This window comes from Denticeps clupeoides, chromosome 16, assembly GCF_900700375.1.
Source record: "Denticeps clupeoides chromosome 16, fDenClu1.1, whole genome shotgun sequence".
Taxonomy (NCBI): domain Eukaryota; kingdom Metazoa; phylum Chordata; class Actinopteri; order Clupeiformes; family Denticipitidae; genus Denticeps; species Denticeps clupeoides.
The window spans coordinates 15,889,985-15,910,702 of record NC_041722.1 but is presented as its reverse complement, the minus strand read 5'-3'; the positions used below and the strand labels follow the sequence as shown (position 1 = coordinate 15,910,702).

Sequence of the window (20,718 nt, the reverse complement as noted above, 5' to 3'; positions counted from 1 at the left end):
AAATATGCATCATTAAAATTCTTCGTTTGATTCACTAGGACCCAATCTGTATATATCACTCGCTTGATTCCAAAAATCACTGGAAAGGATGCAGGGAATCTATGGTTGCGGTGATTTTGAAGATTTTGACTTGTACAGAATCTTAACTTACTCACTTAAATGTACATAACACTTACATTTGCTTAAAGTATTTGTAATGTTTTGAAAGAGCAAACAATTTCTATTTTTGAGGGTGGACCAAAACCTTGGACCTGTGGCGTGTGCATTATAAATATTTATGTCACAAGGACTTCCAGGCCCAGAGCCTTATAACTGGCGTAAACCTTGACCTCAATAACCAACTAATTTGGGTCGTTTGAAATTTGTTTAACATTTAAAATTGAATGTACTTTACACTCGCCCTCTATAGCTCTGGTAATTAACGGCGGGATAAAAGAAAGGGCTAGAGCAATGCATTCAATGAGATTATTTCGCTTGGACATGGGAACCTTGTGTCGGTGTTTTACTCAGTGACACTAAACAGTGAGCATCCTTGCCTCTTTGAATGTAACATTATAACTCATCTAATTAACATGGACCTTCCGAACAGCTAGCCAGAGCTTTTCTATTTGCATCGCCTACAGAATGTAAATTCAAAAAAATATATATACAATGATTCAAAAATGCTATTTAGACATTTTAATTACATACCATATAATGCTAAGAGCTATTGCAAGCTGTAAAAAAAAAAAAGTCTCCTAACTGTGCTGTTATGGCAAATAATTAAACCAATTAATTAACGAGTGAGTGACTGAGTAAGTATGTCTCACTCATTCTATGATGAAAAGTGCCTCTGACACCATGGTGATTATGGACTTTTAATTATCATAGGCCTTAATGAGAGTATAGAGAATCGTGAGTTGACGGCAGAATGTTGCAGACGTGCCAGTGAACGGTGTGTACTGGGGAAACGTGTCTGGAACCAGCGAGGAACACTTTGTAAAGAATAAATGTGGGATGGATGCGCTTCGTTTAAGAGAACAGGGCGGAATTTGCATAATGGGTCTTTTTCATTCTGTTTGAAGTCCGGAGAGTAGAATAAGAAATGTATATGAACTCGCAGCCAAACGTCAATAAAATGGAAATGCCATAATTCCCTGTGGAGGCTGAGGGGCGGATTTCTGCAGGAGGAGGGAAAACAACCCATTTATTGCCAAATAAGCAAAATAAGCGGATGTGATCGGACTGATGCCCACCAGGCTCGAGCACACACAACACGCACACCCCAACACACACACACACACACTTCCTTCACTAATCGGACGGAGGCAGATGTGGCAGCACCCACTGAGGAGCAACGGGTGGTGCGCAGCTTCTCACAGGTGCTTTCAAAGAACACCACATCACGGAGCAGAGAGCCTAATTATCCTCCAGTTAACGATGGAGACCTCACAAGAGAGTGCGGCGAGGCGCCGCCCTGGGAAGTTCACCGGGATGAATTTGTTTATGTGTTTTACGTTCAATATAAGAGCCACCGTGGCATATATGCTACAATTTAGAAGTTAGAAATGAGTTCATTCGAAATTTCCTCCTTTTCTATTAACAAAAAACATGAAATGAGGTTAAAAAGAAATTAGGATTACATCAATTAACCTTTTAAAGTGACATTAGTGCATGCATCAGTGAAGCCAGCGGGCCACTCGAACTCATCAACTAAGGGCACTACTTTCGAACTGGTGCTCAGCGCGACATGGGGATTGTTCGCTAGTGTAAGGCGATAAGAAAGAAAATCTTTTAACAATGCTTAATCATGTGCTGCAGGTTTGTGCATGAGATCGGTCAATCATCAGGCTCCTCCACTTATAAACGCTCAGCACCACTTTAAGAATAGTGTCCTAATTCTCTATTTATGCAAATTTCTCATTCGTTTACAGCCGATGCTAAGTGAACCTACATTTTGGAACAGTCTGAAAAAATCAGTGCTTAATCAGTCTCAGAATCGGTTTGTTACAAACCATTACGAAGGCCGGGTAAAATTAATGGATTGTGTGTTTTTATAATGGTAGAGGACTGGAATTAAAAATGGCCTTTTAAAATCTTGGAACCTTTGAACCTAAGAAACTTTTTTTTTTTTCTATTTTTGTTCACCTCCACCTCTCTTTTTGTATTGAAAGTTCATCTCTGTTTGCTTGACTCCGCTATTAGAATGAAATGTAAAGAGGTCAAAGCAATCAATAAAAATGTTCAAAAAGAATCGTTGCAACGGCAACGAGAGTCCACGCACTCCTCCTTTGTACCAAGCTCCCATGAAAGGTTACTACACAACACAGGAAAGAGGGGCAAAAAATAAAATAAAGTGTTTTAAACATGAAAAGTTATATAAAAATTTTTTTATTCTGATGACTATTCTTTTTTTTCTCTCCACGGTTTACCAAACGCTTCAGCCGTGGCCTTTGTGATTAAAGATAAAAGTCTTTTCAGCTTCACAGCAGCAACTTTCAGAGACATTCTGCCATGTCCTGGAAAACGTTCTTGCAGCATGATACTGAATTACAAGATCCTTGACACAAGACAGCTTGTTAATGTTTTTTTATTTAAATGGTTTTTTTTTTCTTTCTTAAAAAAAAAAAAAAAGGACGCCGTGGCCCCACCTCCCCACAAAGTTTTGTCAGAAAATATTGTTATTATTAAGGTTACATCTCCCCAGCATCGTAAACAAAAATAAAATCCTTTTGGCAAGCTAAGAGGAAAACTGGCAGTGCTAGATACACAAAAATAACTTTTCAAGTGATTTGGTGTAAGAATATCATCTGAGTCAGATAAAAATACAATCAATATTTCACATGACTGTTTGTGTCTTTCCAATCCTGTAACTTCTCAGATGAATAACACCTCACCTTACGCTTCATTAGATCCTCCGTCACAAAAAAAAAAAAAAAAACCAAAACAAAAGAACCTCGACTCAGAGCACACTGCAAGACACAGCAAACCTTCCTCCGCTTGAGAAATAAATTGGCTTCGCATCGTCACCGTCGCTATGGTACAGTATTCTGTTAAAGTGCAATAACATGTAGAAAACAGCTTTTCTATCATATGATTAACATTGTTAATATATGCACAGCAGTCTCCACACTAATAACCCCTCCCACCCTGCCCTACTTCTTGTACAAAATAGATTGCAGCGTATAGCTCGGTTAACAAAATGAAAAGCGTCGCCAAGTGAACTCCGCAGCCAGCCGAATGGATGCCAGTCTAACGTGAACTAGGGTTCCTCTAATGGCGGGTGAATGGTGGTGTGAGAGCAAAGCTACGTTTTTCAATCATCGAGGGTCCAGGCGGGACGGACATCATCACCACTTCAATGTCCAGACACGGCTTTGGCTGAGGAGGAAACAAAAATGCAGGTGATGACCATTTATGCTATTGGAGCTTAAAGCACTTCTTGTGAAAGAAGAAGCATTTTAGTCATTTTTCTCATTTTTTAACGAACAACAGTCTAACTGTGATCATACACAGGATATAGAACCATAGTTTATTGGCCCAAATATAACACAACCCCAAGAATAAGGCGATATACTTATTATGAAATGTTCTAAATGTGGTGCCACCTACAGATTCTTTTTTGCGTTTTTTTTTTTTGTCTAGACTGTGAATGTGAGATGACATTATTTTGGACGTATTACATTCAGGCCAGTAAAGCGATAATAAAGACAGGTTAGGGAACTAATTTAAAGAAATAAGCCGATAACAGCAGCGTACAGGAAATCTCCACAGATGAAACAGCTGAACCTCCCGATATTCTTCCGTACACAATCTAGCAGGCATTTGCTTTTAGAGGGAAGACACTGGTCGTCATCTCTTCTGACAGCCTTGTTCATTCAGTAACCTTAAACCATGCGGTTGCATGTGATGAAGCGGCAGCACCGCTTCAGCCACGTACCGCAGAAACGTATCAACAGGGTGACATGTAGGGTGGCCTTGAGCGCGATATTGCAGCTCATAATGATCGCTACATAATTATACAATTCATATATTTCACCGGCCTCCCGTTTATCTTTGCTATGCCTTTCATGAACAAACTCACAGCCCCTATATGTCCTTCCACCTATCATTTGGTCACGTGACCCTACAGATACAGAATCCATTTAATCAGCAGCTACTGTATATATGCATATGAATGCTTTAAATAGAGTGTTCTTACACAAAACGTCAACCAATTCATATGGCCTGCAGTAACGAACCTGAGCCTTGACTCTGAATGCAAAACCCGGGTAAAAGTGTTAAAGACTGTAACCCGTTACGGTGTCACAGATGGGAAATTTAATTAGCATGCAACATCTGCCAAAAAAAAAATCCCTTAAGGTGCAGAAACCCGAGGTGAGCAAGTGCTTTGTTAATTAGACACGATTAGACACAATGGCATTGTTTGTTTGGATCGCATGCCGGTGGCGGCGCACTTGCAGAGGCCATATGCACACGATTCACACGTAGACTGCTAAACTCCGACAGTTACGGAACACGCAGACACACACACCGCACTCGTGCACATGCAATGCAGCAGGTACAGTACGCCTCCAGCAGGCTGTGGAGTCATGACAGCGAAGAAGTGAGCATGCACATGGCTGACAAGGCGGCAAAACACACACACACACACACACACAATTAGCAGCCCAAAGAATGCAGAGAAGGGAAAGAAAAGTGGGAAGCAAACCGTTTGTGCCCTTACTTTTTTTTTTTTTTTTTTTTTTAGACAAAGGTGTAGTGAAATCCATTACTGACGGGAGAGGGAGGAGCTTGAGAGGCAGAGGGCGGGGGAAGGGGCGGGGGAGGCGGGGGAGGGGGAGGGGAGGTGGGGTCGTTAGCCTGCGGTGGCGACGGCACTGGAGAGAGACGAGAGGGAGGAAAGGGGAGGAGCAGACAGAGACGTTAGTGAGTTTCGTTAATCCACACTACCGCCGGGCAGCGGCACCACTGTCCCCCTAAAATAAAAATGAAATGTTAAACAAAAAGACCTGAAACAAATCCTCCGCCATCTCAGATGTTAAAGCTGCCTGGTGTTAAATTGGGGTTTCCGGCAGAGTTGCAATAAGCATGCGGCAGTGGGCGTAGGCCAGGAACGGGCCTTCGCGTCATCGCCAGGTGGGCTAAGTCTGGGGTTCGGGGCGGCCTGGCACGTTTGAAAAGGTGAAGGGGGGGGGTGATGAGAGAGAGTGAGGGAGCGGGGAAGATGAAAAGTGGACGGGCGCGCTTTTATGCCGCCTCTGAGTCATGTTCAAAGCGCAGCTACGGGATGCGGGGCAGGGCCTGAGCACTTCTCATCTGCCGCATTGATCAGCGCGTTAAAAAAACGGCCTCATCAAGAGATTCCTCCCCCCGTCTGAAAGATTTGACACGGCTCGCAATTAGTGCCGCCTTTGCTCATAAGATCCTCGCTAATAAGGAATAATGTTCAGTTATTGGGAAGGGCAGAATCTGGTAACCCGTCCGTCTCGCTCACTCTCTGGTTTTTAGGTGCCTGTGCAAGATAAACCAGCTGAAAACGGTCGGCTCGGCCTTCTCAGTTAAATAGTTTTGCAGGTAAGACGCCCCAAGTCAGGGGTGATTGACAGCAGCTTGTCAGCCGTTCTGATCGTAAAATATGTGTTGAAGGAGTCATTAAGGGGTCTATACCCAAAATGAGGCGACACATTGTGTAGTGATTTATAGATTTAAATGATGCCAAATTACCTCAGAAGTATAGGGCATGAGCCGCTCCTGCTTCTTGCTTGCATTCAACTGTACGAAATTTTATTACATAAAATGAACTTTGTACAATACTACATACTAGAGTCTCAACTTGGTTGAACTGGATGCGGAACACCAAATGGCCTACAGGCTGGCCTAAACATTAGACAAACCCGTATTTTAGATAAGCGGCGCAATGTGCATTCAGGGGTGGCGGCGCTCACCTGCCACCTGTTTGCTCTTGATGGAGGCCTCGGAGGCCAGGGCGTAGGACATGGTGATGATGCGCTCCTGTTCCTGCAGGGCGGAGTCCAGGTCAGTCATCTCAGGCTTGTCCATGACTACTGGAGGTGGTATGTTCTGGACACTGGACAGAGCGAGATATTCACACACCTTAGAAATTCCTTGAGCTTCTTAATACATGAATGGGGACTACATGAAAATTTTATTTTAACACAGGTTACACATGACAAGCATCAAAATCGGTTATTCTTTTCTTATTAAGATGTAATATGTAATACCTCTGTTCCGACCTAAGCCAGGCACTGTAATAGCACAGTTACTCTCTAAATCAAATTGGTTGCTGTGTGTAATGAGCTCAATGGGTGATGTACTGTAAAAACAGAGGTCAGGGGTCAAGCTGATATGGCCTGAGTTGCAAAAAAATAGTGTGTACCACCTGTGCCTTTGGAGCAGCCTACCAAAGGATCTTTAAGTATCAATAAAATACATTTTTAGCTCTTTAAGGTCCCCATCATGAAATGTTTTTTTTTGCTTTTATATCGGTCTTAGGCATTTGCGGAAATCAACACATCCTGCCTTCCAGGCTGTCGTGTCAGCGTTTTTCCTGAAAAAAATTAGACTGAGTCTGGTGTGACGGAATTAAAAAATACATTTATATGTATTAAAAAACATTTTTACATCCAATCACCGAGCAACTGCAATTCTTTGCTCATTTTCAAGCCATGACGGTTGGTGGAGCTACTTTTTCAGAGGAGGGGTGGGAAATTCTCTAGGCGGAGAAAACATGAGAAAGGGGAGGTAACCTTTCCACGTACAATGTCATAAGGGTACAAATTACAGATCCAATCATCTGAGCTGTCGCTCTCAGAATAACCAAAGCACTCTTTACATCACCATTTCTAGCCACTGCAAGACCAGACAAGTCTTGGGGAACTCGTATTGATGTTAAATAATCTCACAAGGTGAAATTTTCATAATAGGGGACCTTTTTTTGTTTTTTGTTTACACATTGTTATGAATAATTATTTTAAGGCATTATTGATTATTGCATAAAACGTCTTTGTAAAATAGTATGACTACACATTTAGGACCGAATCCAGTCACTGGGGATGCATGCGACAGTGTATTTCTTGGTGATGGTCCCCAAAAATGGGGAGGGTTACATCAGAATGGGCATCCGGCATTTGCCATGTCAAATGTGCGGAGAGCCAAACTGGTTATTTGAATAAATGTCAGGGAATCAATTTTTTGGTTTCTCTTATGAATCCTGAGGATTATTGAAAGAAGGCAGCATGTCAGGAGTGCTGCAGGTTCCCTCAAGTGTTCCTTGCAACCATAATAATATCTGACTGACTGCGAAAATCACGTGAGTCATGATGGGTGGGCAGTATGTAAACCCCCTCTTCCCAAATAGATGAAAATCAAAAGCACTCCAGGAGTGGGCAGTAGCCTAGTGAGTAACACACTCGTCACAGGTTCAAACCCCACTTGCTACCATCGTGTCCCTGAGCAAGACACTTAACCCTGAGTGACTCCAGGGGGACTGTCCCTGTAACTACTGATTGCAAGTCACTCTGGATAAGGGCGTCTGGTAAATGCGGTAAATGTAAATGAGCCAAGTCCCACCTGGACTTGGCCAAGATGCTCTTGATTCGCTCCACCTTGCGATGCCGTGCCTCCATCTCCTGAGGGCTGAGAGGCTCCTCTGGCTCCAAATCCATGTAGCGTTCTGGGATCTCCACCTTCTTGGGTTTAGACAGCTATGCGGGAAAAATGTACATCAGCACATGTGGAAGAGAAGTGATTGTCATTTTGATGCACAGCAAGCACAGCACACAGTGACACACCATAATAGGGGACCTATTGAACGTGTCCTCTGCATTCAGCCCATAACCTAGTGAGCGGCATGAAAGGCGCCCGGGGAGCAGTGTGTACCTTGGCAGTTGAGGATTTGAACCCGCAACCCTTCCGGTTACGAGTCCACTTCCTTACCCACTAGGCCACCACTGCCCACATGGCTGTAAATGGAATAGCCTCAATGCTTACTTTCTGTAAATGTGCATTTGTAAAACAAGCAAAAAGGTAAACATGACTCAAACTGCATACATGTCAATCGTGTATTTTCTCCCCTGCATTTCAATTACAGTGAACAACATATGAAGTATCTACTAGTATATATCTAGAAATCTGAAGAAATGTCCTTAAAGTTACATAACGGATCTTGTGAAGACCACTTCCGATCATGTGAGGCTGAGAAACACCCATTTTAAGTACGGGTTCACTAGCTGATCGGCCGGCGTACCTCACGGCTCAGGTCGATGTGGTAGTCGAGAGGCTCCAGGTCCAGCTCTGTCATGGAGCGTAGCGTCAGCCATTCGTCAGACTGAGACCGCGGCCTCTCAAGATGCTCCACCGGCCGCTCCTCGCCCTGAACCGCCCGCTCTAACAGCTGCAGGTCAAACTCCTGCTCCCGCTTCCACTGGGGAGTCACACGTACACCCAAACACACACACACACACACACAAACACACAAGCACACAGACAGGACTCACTGGGCTGCTTCAGGCTTGGTTCTTAGACCATTGAGAGCCACAGATGTCTACGCTTTTGTGTTGCAGAGCTTCATATCATTAACGGATAGACAGGGTAAGGTCATTATAATATTCCATAGCCCTCTCTGTCAAATTAATGACCTTGGGATTCAAAGGCATTTTGTTTTTTTGTGTCGAGAAATTCGCCATTCATCCGTTTATAATGAAACTAATTTTCCCAAACGGAGCTGCTGTGTCGCGCTGGTGTGCACGTTGCTTCTGACCTAATGTGACTTCTCACCGAGCGGCAAATAAAATGGGGTGTAGGCCGAATGGAGATGAAAGGCGGAGCAGGTCGTCTGGGTTGGTGTGGTCTTTATCTTCGCAGGAAAGTACAGGAAAACACGCACTGCACAACCTCACAACATGCGCACGTTTGTGGGTTTGACAGAGAGAAAGAGACAGAAGGACTGAATGTGCAAGAGTTCAAGATCCTACGGCAGTTCAGAGACGCAGTAATTGTTCAGTGTTTTTCACACACACACACACACACGTACACACACACACACACATTCACACACGCACACACAAATACACGTTTGTGCACTTTCTTTCAGATCTAAGCCCTTTTGTAAGATCCATCTGCAGGAGATAATCTTTGCTCTTTTCAAACTCTCTCCGTCTGGAAATTAAACTGTAGAACGAGGATCCAGACACCCACGTATGGCTGTTTTTTTTTTTTCTTTAAATAATGTATATAAATCCGCAGTGGGTTCAGTTTAGACAGCTCTGTGTCAGCGTTTAGTTTCCGTGTGCCTTTGTGTAGAATAAAGTAGAAACAGAAGGATAACTCTACAGGAGATGAGTCAGAAAATGCAGTAAAATGAACCAATGCCATTTCACAATCAGTGGCTGAGTCTCCATTACAGAGCTGGGCAAAATTAAAGTGATATTTTGGAAAAGAGTCCCAGAGATACAGAGACATCACACCAATATTGCTTAGTCTTAGACTAAGCAATAGACTTGTCAATACAACTGCCTCTAATCTACAATCTACCTATGAATCTATGAGGAACTGTCAGCAAATCCAAATCTAAATTGCTAAAAAAAATAATAAATCACATATATACCAGTTCACCTCTGATGTAAAAAAATAAAAAACACAAAAAAAGGTGCTAGATCATTTGATGATTATCCTTATTATTATCTCAAAATGGTACTATGTAATACCTATACTACAGAAGTATAATAAGTTTTATCGAATTATAATATATACACTTTTGAATTTACGTTAAATTAACACTGGCAACTCACGCACAAATGATGTTTTACCACAAAGGATTACAACCGAGATTTGGTGTGTGTGCATGTGTGTGTGTCAGCTTTCAGACCTCAGCGTGTATCATTCCCACAGTACAAAAGGGCTGTGGTTCACTCATTTGCGCTCATGGTCCCCTGCACCACTCTGCCTTTTTTTTTTTTTTTACCATAAAAATATGTATAGATTGGCCCAACAAAGAAAATAAAAATAAAAATGAATACATTCCAGCATTTCTTTATTAGCAAAACGATTTATTTATGTCAGACAAAGCCTCTGATTGTGCGAAACAGAAAGCCACAAACGCATCACAGCAGGCAGAGTACAGACTCAACAACACCCCCCGTACACAGATTCACCATGCAATGAACAGTCTGTAACATAACAGACATGCAGATGTCTGCAGCCAAAATAATATTCATAATAATAATAAAATAAAAATACCGCATGCGCATGTCCCCATGCCATTAACACCCCTGCTGCTTGTACTCGTTGCGGTGAGCAAAAGATGCCAAGTTGATTAGATGAACAAAGCTATGGTGGGCACATTCAAGGCTTATCGTGTATTTAAAAAGATCAAAAATAAAAATACTAAAAAAAAAATTCTAATTAGTACCTGTCTGTTCTGCTTACAGCAGGAGTCGAGAGGAACATAGACTCTGATGCCTTGCATGTTGTTCAAACGCGTTTCCAACACGTGAAAATAAATTAAATGAAATAAAACAGAGGAGAAATCGGAGATGCGATGTGTGGCTTTGTGTTAACACGCCGTAGTTGCAACAGCAGAGCATGATGCGGGGAGAGAGTGAGGCTGGAATGAAACACTGCAGCGAGGTCTGAAAGCTGGGGCTGGAATGCGGTTTTAGTCAAGAGAGAAAGTGTGTGAGAGGGTCAGGCTGAAACACATCAAGTCGCCACAGTTAGCCGCGTTATGAGCGCTTTCTCGACGTTAAAAACACGTTATGGCGATGGCGTTATGTGGTCCGGGCGTCTCTCCACTGAGGAAGAGGAGGAGCGGTACAGTAGTGCATGAAGACTGCCCTGCATTAGGCGTCTGGGTGAGCAAGCTAGGGGACAGGGCAGTAACTGGCCCCTCCTACCGCCATGATCCACAGGCTCTGCCCCCTAAAACCCCACGATGCTGCTGGCACTGAATTATTACACGCCCCTCAAACTAAACCATTTCCCACACAGTCAACAGTCAATGTACACAGGATGCTTTTTTTTTTTTTTTTAGAAATTGGGTTATGACAGTGCTGGATATGATTACACTCAGCAACGCAATGCACAAATCATTTTACTCTCTGTGGTTTTGGCACTCGTTCTTCTCTTTTCCTTTCTTTTTTTTTACAACAAACTTCATTTTGCCTCTCAACACCCCAGTTCCCTCAGCTTTTTTCACATACACACTTACCTGCTTCACCTGCTGACCCCAGCTCAACTCCACCCCCCCAGCATGTGTGTGCTGTCACACACGGTGCTCCACAGAGCTAGTATTAGTTCTGTTAATAAGAGCGTCCGTATGTGTGAGTGTGTGTGTGTGTGGACCGTTTCTAACGTACGGAGCCCAGGTCTGCAGACACGGGACGCGGGGCTGACGAGGACGGGGAGTGGCTGGCCGTGGGGACGTGCCGCTCTCCCTGGCTGAGGGTGCGTTTGCGCTGGCGAACCAGGGCCTTCTGGTGGCGCTTCATCCTTTCCAGCTGCTCGTCGGCACTCATCCGCCCCGACCGCTGATGCCCCGGATCAGCGGCGTACAGGCGCTCCACGGCGCTCCTCGGCCTCTCCTGGGCAAACAGAGATGGAGAGGCCTTCAATATTCCCCTTGCATTGATATATATATATATATATATCATTTCAATTAATAAAATGCTAACCGTGTTCACCAGTGATCATCTAATGCCTATTTATTTATCAGTTTTCTTTCCGCTTTTTCTCCTGATCAGAATAAAACTATAATATTAATTTGATTGTAAATTCAGTGCAGTTATTGTTCTCAATGGTCGCCGGATTTAGGTCTAGTACAGACATTATCCCGACGCGCGAAGAAAGCAGATGGTGGGTTGAAAAGGAAGCATCGGCTGCACAGTGGACAGAGCGAAACGTGACAGTGACAAGAGACATTTTCCTGAGTTGAATCGGATGATCTGCTTGTGCGTTCGTTACTTCCTTTCTTCAGAATGCTGTATGTGTAGGAGTTCGGGGAGAGGGGGGGGGGGGGGGGGGGGAGAAGGGAGAGCCAACATTAAAGCGGTAATTCATTAGCATCGCTCCGACCGGTTTCTCGTGTGCTCAGCGTTTTGTGCTGGGTGCTGCATCTAATCAGCGCAGCTCCTCTCAGCGCTACAAAAGGACGCCATGACAGTGTTTTTATTTGTGTGTGTGTGTGTGTGTGTGTGTGTGTTTTTCTTTGGGGGAGTTTTCTGCCACCCCTCCAAACTTCAAGAGCTCTTCTGACTGGAGCTCAGCTGCCACTCCGGTTCAGACGTACCTTCAAGGCTGGCGCGGAGGCTCCTCTTCTGACGGTGACATAAGACGAAATGCTAGTGGACTGATTCGGTCTTGAAGACGAGCCGCTGATTCCTGGCAGAGGGAGCCATCATCAAAACCTGAGATCAGACTTCAGCAAAGCCAACGATCTGTGCGCGCACCAGACTCAGACACAATTCAATGGCACCAATCATTAAACACCGCCTGTGTGTGTGTGTGTGTGTGTGTGTGTGTGTTTACCTCTGCTGGGTAAGGTCTGATAGCCGCTGGCAACCACCACGCCGCCCCCATGAACAGCGGCCACCCCGAGCAGCTCCGGCTCACTCAGAAACGCTCGCAACTCCACCTGTGCACCAGCAGGGCATGGCAGCTTAGACATCGGGCCTCACCCACGGGAGGCGTGGCCTGCCATTACAATTCTGTCGTTTTTTTTCCCCAGAGCCAATCAAATTGAGGCCCCGCGCACAAGAAAGCGTTTTTCTCTAAAGACGCCGCTTCAGGGGAACCAGAAAGGTTCCAGAGTGAGTTCCTCTTTTCCGCATCTCCGTGTGGACAGCAAAGTGGCTTTTTTGCTAAAAGACCAGGGAGTTACAGCGCCACTTACAGGTGTGGAGGGCGGCCTTAAACAGCGACAATGGCAAGATAACGCGCATGTTTTTTTTAGAAACCTAAAAACCCCGTTTTAGAGAAAAGCGTTTTTGTGTGGACAGGGCCTTCCACTCTCATGCATGCAGCCCGAAAAGGCAGTGACTACATAGAATGGACATAATCACAAGTCCAGCTATATCCCATGATGCACCTTGTCTCCGTTGGTGTACTGGCCAATCTCGCGATCCCGCTTCCGCTCGTCGGACTGGCGCTTCAGGCCCCGGACCGACGTGTGTCTGATGACGGACGTTTCTTTGGGCAGGGGGGGCACGGCGGGGGGGTGCTCATCTGGGCTATAGAGGTGAGGAAGAGGAGGTCTGGGGGGAGCACCTTCCTCTGCCTGCAGACATGGGAGACGGGAGTAAACTGGTGGATCCAGTGGCCAGGGTTCCCATGATCAGTATTAACTGGATCAAAATTACAGCATTTCAAGGAATTTGAAAAAAAAAAAAAAAAAGTAAAAAAAATCAAAGGTTTGTGGTGTCCATGTTTTATGCCTGAAATTCCAAAGTGTGTTCATCTGATGTCTATAAGTAGTCTTTTTGTATCAAGTCCTTGCCAGGTCATTGTATGTCTCCATGTATTGGCATGTTGATGTATGTTTGTCCCTTGTCTTGGTGAAGTTGTGTGAATGCATCCTGCTTCCTTTCCCTGCCACGCCTATCGCCGCCTGACAGAATGACTTGGCGCAAAGCACAAACCCATTTTGCATTGTGCAGAGATGCAGGCAACTGCTGCAGGGGCTGCTGGGTAGGCTGCACCGGGCTGAGGTGGGTGCTGTGCTGGAGGGGCTTCAACTCCCCCCCTGGAGGGCTTGCAGAGATAGAAGGCACTGAGGACAGGGACACTGAAGGCACGAGTTTCCTTTCTGTGGATGGAGACAAAAACACACAGACACACACACACACACCCCACACAACCAGATAGACGCAGAGTACATTTAAACAGACAGACACATGCACACACAGATACACAGCATTCACCCATGGGTCAGTCCCACTGTGGCTCTGTGTACACTACGGCAGGGCTGGGGGGCTGAGCAGGGCGGGGTACCTCTGTTTGTACTCCAGTGCATGCGGGTGAGGGCAGACACAGGCTCCCTCTCACCTGGGTTCAGCACAGAGTCGATGGTGATTTTGTAGTTGGCCTTGCTGGAGCTGAGGCCGGCCATCACGTCCTCTATCCGCCACAGCTCCTTCCTCAGCTGGGCTTTCTCCTGCTGCGGGACACCAGCGAGATACAGGTAACGCTCAGACGTCACCCACACCGACAGCGGCGGTGACAGATATTACCCAGAGGCAGCAAAGAGCCAGTAAAGGTACACTAGAGAGATGCAGAGAGACGAAGGACCATCGAGTGCTGAGGTCATGAGATTCTAAACTCCCAGGCAGTCAACAAGCTTTGATTGGATATAATTAAGGAACACTTATGACTAGGCAAACTGGTCAAGTTTTCTTGCTTTTCTTGATATATTACATATTTAAAAATGCTTCTGTGCAATTGTACAGACTCTAAAATTGTAGTAGTAGCTAAAACTTTCCATGCCTTTCACACAATGGTCTGGGAAACAAAATTCCACACTCTGTAAGACTTTCAAGACCTTCGCAGGCATATTGTGGTCCATGTAGGACAATAAGATGGTTTGTGTGTATGTGTGTGTGGGTTATAGACCAGAGAGAGAACGCTGCGGTTCATCTGCTCCTGCAGTGCTGAGCGTAACCGGACAACGTCTTGCTCCAACTGACTGTAATCACTCCAGGCATGTTCCATCTCCTACACACACACACACACACACACACACACACACACACGCACAAACTAATGGTCATTTTAGGGGTAATACAATGTGGCATAAAATGATAACAAGTTCCAAAAATAATTTATGTGCTGCAGTGTTTCACAATGACAATCACTTCACTTTCACCTTCAGAGAGCACTGGGTGCTCTGTGCACTGGGTGCTGTGGTCTGTCACATATGATGACTAATCACTTTAATGAATGATTTTACTTAATAAATTCAGAAATGATGTGGGGAGGGTGGCCCCCAAGTCCACGTGAGGGAGGATGCCGAGTAAACTACCATTTCTGTAAAAAGTGTTGGATTTCAGGCATGTAGCACTGGGCAGGCAACAAGTGGTGGCGAGGGGATGGTAAGTGACAGTGAAGTTATTGTCATTGTGATACACAGCACAGCACACGGTGACAAAACGAAATGTGTCCTCTGCCTTTAACCATCACCCTTGGTGAGCAGTGTCTCCAGTGGGACTGTCCCTGTAACTACTGAATGTAAGGCGCTCTGGATTATGGCATCTCACAAATACCGTAAATGTAAATGTAAGTGAACATTTGTTTCTTTAAAGGGTTAATTGTTGAAAGCAGGAACAAATGCATTGCAGCTCTTGTGAGATGTTCCTGGCCTGCAGTGTCCAGCATACTAGTGTATTCATTATACAGGGAGTGCAGAATTATTAGGCAAGTTGTATTTTTGAGGAATAATTTTATTATTGAACAACAACCATGTTTTCAATGAACCCAAAAAAACTCATTCATATCAAAGCTGAATGTTTTTGGAAGTAGTTTTTAGTTTGATTTTATTTTTAGCTATTTTAGGGGATATCTGTGTGTGCAGGTGACTATTACTGTGCATAATTATTAGGCAACTTAACAAAAAACAAATATATACCCATTTCAATTATTTATTTTTACCAGTGAAACCAATATAACATCTCCACATTCACAAATATACATTTCTGACATTCAAAAACAAAACAAAAACAAATCAGCGACCAATATAGCCACCTTTCTTTGCAAGGACACTCAAAAGCCTGCCATCCATGGATTCTGTCAGTGTTTTGATCTGTTCACCATCAACATTGTGTGCAGCAGCAACCACAGCCTCCCAGACACTGTTCAGAGAGGTGTACTGTTTTCCCTCCTTGTAAAACTCACATTTGATGATGGACCACAGGTTCTCAATGGGGTTCAGATCAGGTGAACAAGGAGGCCATGTCATTAGTTTTTCTTCTTTTATACCCTTTCTTGCCAGCCACGCTGTGGAGTACTTGGACGCGTGTGATGGAGCATTGTCCTGCATGAAAATCATGTTTTTCTTGAAGGATGCAGACTTCTTCCTGTACCACTGCTTGAAGAAGGTGTCTTCCAGAAACTGGCAGTAGGACTGGGAGTTGAGCTTGACTCCATCCTCAACCCGAAAAGGTCCCACAAGCTCATCTTTGATGATACCAGCCCAAACCAGTACTCCACCTCCTCCTTGCTGGCGTCTGAGTCGGACTGGAGCTCTCTGCCCTTTACCAATCCAGCCACGGGCCCATCCATCTGGCCCATCAAGACTCACTCTCATTTCATCAGTCCATAAAACCTTAGAAAAATCAGTCTTGAGATATTTCTTGGCCCAGTCTTGACGTTTCAGCTTGTGTGTCTTGTTCAGTGGTGGTCGTCTTTCAGCCTTTCTTACCTTGGCCATGTCTCTGAGTATTGCACACCTTGTGCTTTTGGGCACTCCAGTGATGTTGCAGCTCTGAAATATGGCCAAACTGGTGGCAAGTGGCATCTTGGCAGCTGCACGCTTGACTTTTCTCAGTTCATGGGCAGTTATTCTGCGCCTTGGTTTTTCCACATGCTTCTTGCGACCCTGTTGACTATTTTGAATGAAATGCTTGATTGTTCGATGATCACGCTTCAGAAGCTTTGCAATTTTAAGAGTGCTGCATCCCTCTGCAAGATATCTCACTATTTTTGACTTTTCTGAGCCTGTCAAGTCCTTCTTTTGACCCATTTTGCCAAAGGAAAGGAAGTTGCCTAATAATTATGCACACCTGATATAGGGTGTTGATGTCATTAGACCACACCCCTTCTCAATACAGAGATCACCTAATATGCTTAATTGGTAGTAGGCTTTCGAGCCTATACAGCTTGGAGTAAGACAACATGCATGAAGAGGATGATGTGGACAAAATACTCATTTGCCTAATAATTCTGCACTCCCTGTACAGTTTTTAGTTTATATCTGAATGGTGGAGAGGGGAGCGCACCGTTGAGACCTGGGAGATCTCAGCACGGATGTGTACCACATCTTCCTGCAGCAGCCTCTGCTGGTAGGCGATCTTCTCAGCGTGGGCAGGCTGGTCCCGGTACTGCTCCATCTGCTGATGAGACACGTCCAGCACCGACTCCAGCTTGTCCTGATAAGAGGAGCAAGAGGTGGAGTTTGGATGGCCCACTGATAGCTTGTCACAAGTAAGCTACCCAACTACCATTGTTTGATCCTATTAAAAAAACAGTCAAACAGGGAACATGGTAGTGATGGAGGTGAAGAATTGTCTGCTGTATATCTGTCCATGGGCATCTGAGCAGCACTGTCACCATTTTACACATTTTAAGGACATTAGCATTTTTTTAAGATGTCGAATGTATTTATACAGCAAAGTGTAAAATAATAGCTTTAGTCCAAAAAAAAAATCAGTCGCTATTAAATGCCAATGTGGGTTTTCAAACACGTTTAAAAAGTGTCTAATGTCAAGGCGGTCCTGGTGTTGTAATATGGTTATAATATGGCCATTTTGTACCTTGTCCTCCTTCAAAGTACAGATCCTTGTCTCCAGGTCCTGAAGGATCTTGTCTTGTTCACATAATCTGCTCAGCTTCACCTGTGGCAAACATTGAAAAAAAGGAGAGCCAGTCGGTTCTTTTCCAAAGTCAAAGTGAAGTGATTGTCACATGTGAGACACAGCAGCACAGCACATGGTGCACACAGTGAAATTTGTCCTCTGCAGTTAACCCATCACCCTGAGTGAGCAGTGGGCAGCCATGACAGGCGTCCGGGGAGCAGTGTGTGGGGACGGTGCTTTGCTCAGTGGCACCTCAGTGGTACCTTGGCGGATCGGGATTCGAACCGGCAACCTTCTGATTACGGGGCCACTTCCTTAAGGCCACAACTGCCCCCTTTTGTTAAGAAACCTGACACATCTTGCCCGTTGCGCCTTCCCTAGGGGAGGCTTCGAACATTCATTCTTGTAAATATCCACTTCTGGTTTATTTTGTGCAAGGAGCATATTTGCTTTCAGAAAAAACACACAACACCCACCCCATCCCCTCCAAAAAAAAGACAGAAAATAGGTTACAGTATATAGAGTAAATAAGTTTAATATTTTTCCACAGCTTGCCTAGTTTACAGGCTTTCTGAACCCGGCAAGTGTTTATTCTGAGCATTATTTATCAAGCTCTTCAATTAATTATTAAGTTGTTTTTATTTTACTGCAGTATATTGTTGTTTTAACAGCATTAATTATTCATCGCTCAGACAAATTCACCAGCAAATTCTTATAAATTGTTGAACTGGAACAATGTTAATGATGAAAAGCTAGGGCTTCCATCCTATTTACCTCCAATCACAAGAAAAAAGGCCTTAAAAATGCTGGAATAGAAAAATCAAACTGAAAAATTTAAGAGCTCAAAATATAAAACTCCCATTGCATGTATTTTTCCCTTTAAATTGGGAGCTTCGGAATAAAAGCCCTCGTCAATAGTCTCAATCTTGCCCATCCCTGGCAGAGCACGCCGTCCCAGCAGAGGCCATCAGCCGCTTTATTTTAGTCTCAGGCTTCTGTTTATCCCGACCGTTACTTAACACCAACTCCCTGTGTATTCCCCTCTGTACTTCCCCGACAAATACGTCCGGTTCTCCACCTTCCAACGTGGCTGCTGATTCCACCAAATCTCACAGAGAATTGCGGCCTTAACCCACTGGCCTACCTGCTGGATCCGTCCAAAAACTAAGCTTTATAATTCATTTTATAAATTAAATGAATTATTTAATAGCTTTAATTGCATTCGCTTGTTATTGTAACAATTTCAGATAAAACGTGTTCTGATGAGGACAACGTCGCCGCACTCACATCAACGTCGCTCTCGGCTATCTTCACAGGGCGCAGTGCTCTGGCCTTCTTCAGGGTGTCACGTCCTGTGACCTACGGAACCCGATGAGGCAAAAATCACTCATACAGCCTTTCAGACACGTAAAAAAAAAAAAAAAAAGGAAGACAAACGACACACACGCTAAACAGATCAAGCTGTCTGCATTCTTTTTTTCTAGTTGGCAAGGCATTACTAGCAACAAGCTTTACCAAATCACATGACTTTTACTTTACATCAACCAGGCAAAGAAACAACGGCCAGAGGCTACAGCCCTTTTGGAAGCTGTTTATTAAAGGGGTAGCATGTGTGAATTGAGGGACACAACCCTCTTTATTATGACAGAAAATCAATACTTTTCATAATTATAATGAACCGCGTGAGAATGATTGTAACCACCGGAATTACAGCAGCTCCATGGAACAGTCGATCCTGGCGGAGGGAACGATCTAAGAGAATAAGAGCGACCCGACACTATAGACTAGGGACGTGTATTGGCAAGGATCTCCCGATATGATATGCATCACCATTCACAGGTCATGATTCTATTCATGATATATTGTAATCATCGATATTGTCTCTTTACTATTCCATGATATATTGTAATACTGTACATATTGCGATTTTCTACGGTTCAATGAAAATGTTTTGAAGATGCTGTGATCGGTCTGTCATGTTTTGTGATTTTTCTCTGCCTGAAATGCCAAGCAGTAATGCTCAGATAACGCTCATCTCTATGGACCTCACTAAAGAAAATGCTGGACAGCTGGACACAAAAATATCGATATTTGATGTCAGTGTATCGATACAATATCACCACATAAAATATTGTGATATATTGGTGTATCGATATTTTGTAACACTCCTACAATAGACTATCATATGGTATATGCTGTATATATAGCGCTCGAGTCACATTGCAAGTATTGACAGGGCCCGTCCCATTCATTTGCACTTAGGCGTGTAAAAATGTGTGTGCTCATGTGTAGATTTTTTTTTTCTTACTGATTTTTTTAAACACTGATACACATTTTATCACCTCTCCAAGACACATGCCGTGACAATTATGGATGCTGGATTTTAGCGGCTCCTGCATTTGTGTGGCTCATTTTCTAAGAGGCGCATCAGCAGTTATTAATAAATTATTAACAGCTCTGACAGCCGTGATGTTTTGCTGAACATCTGAGGTTCTGTGTCTTTTCAGGCATTTTCAGCAGATAAGGTAATGGCTAATGACAATGTTAACCAGAATTGGTGTCTCAGCCTGGCTGGGCTTCTTCTCATGACCACACCCAATTGGCCTGTCTCCTGTTCCTTTGTTCTCATTAATTTTTGGAGACCAAGGTGTTCTATGTGCCTGGTTTTTACAGCACTACGAAAGATGTGTAATGTTGGGAGTGCTTGATAATGTCACAAAAATAAACTGATTTTGAAAAAAAAGTGTAAAAGGGAGGAGCCTGCAGGCACAGTTGACAGCTGTCACTCACCCTACGTCCTCTTTCTAGATGTTTGCAGACACTCCCTGTGAACTATTACTTACATTGCACTGCAGAAATATACCTTTCTGTCTTTGCATCCCATGTTTGCTCGGTAAAAGCCCTTTTTTAAGCATTTACTCTAAAAACAGTAGCAGCTGCATTGTTGTCACTGTTATGATCAAATTAGACAATAAATAAAATGAACGCATTGCACTGGTGGGTCATACATTTGGCCAAAGCACACTTAACAGGAGCCTTACAAGAAAACGTACAAATAAACGGCAAGTCATGCGCAGTGCACTATGCGTCGAAACTCTGTATCGAAACGATGCACTTACTTTCAGCACTGAAACACACAAATACGGAAGCTCGGAAC

The 20,718-nt window shown here is 44.0% G+C and overlaps 1 protein-coding gene across 19 annotated transcripts in view; it reads right to left on the bottom strand.

Moving 5' to 3' along the window:
* Positions 1 to 3,133: 3,133 nt before the first annotated feature.
* The window catches only part of LOC114765607 (pleckstrin homology domain-containing family A member 7-like), a 93,510-nt gene continuing 75,925 nt past the window's right edge, over positions 3,134 to 20,718 (bottom strand). For 6 of the 19 annotated variants that reach the window (XM_028955825.1, XM_028955819.1, XM_028955826.1 and 3 more), the window contains 15 exons: positions 18,849 to 18,920; positions 17,520 to 17,600; positions 16,986 to 17,135; positions 14,605 to 14,706; positions 13,987 to 14,152; positions 13,635 to 13,801; positions 13,085 to 13,273; positions 12,526 to 12,631; positions 12,287 to 12,378; positions 11,358 to 11,582; positions 8,249 to 8,425; positions 7,573 to 7,706; positions 5,928 to 6,070; positions 4,706 to 4,859; positions 3,136 to 3,360 (listed from right to left, as the gene is read on the bottom strand). In XM_028955825.1, coding sequence (XP_028811658.1) covers positions 4,726 to 4,859; positions 5,928 to 6,070; positions 7,573 to 7,706; positions 8,249 to 8,425; positions 11,358 to 11,582; positions 12,287 to 12,378; positions 12,526 to 12,631; positions 13,085 to 13,273; positions 13,635 to 13,801; positions 13,987 to 14,152; positions 14,605 to 14,706; positions 16,986 to 17,135; positions 17,520 to 17,600; positions 18,849 to 18,920 — 1,938 coding nt within the window. In that variant the 3' untranslated portion in view covers positions 3,136 to 3,360; positions 4,706 to 4,725. Of the gene's footprint in view, positions 3,361 to 4,705; positions 4,860 to 5,927; positions 6,071 to 7,572; positions 7,707 to 8,248; positions 8,426 to 11,357; positions 11,583 to 12,286; positions 12,379 to 12,525; positions 12,632 to 13,084; positions 13,274 to 13,634; positions 13,802 to 13,986; positions 14,153 to 14,604; positions 14,707 to 16,985; positions 17,136 to 17,519; positions 17,601 to 18,848; positions 18,921 to 20,718 lie in introns of those variants that run through there. The other 13 variants (XM_028955830.1, XM_028955832.1, XM_028955835.1 and 10 more) reach the window with 8 other exon arrangements.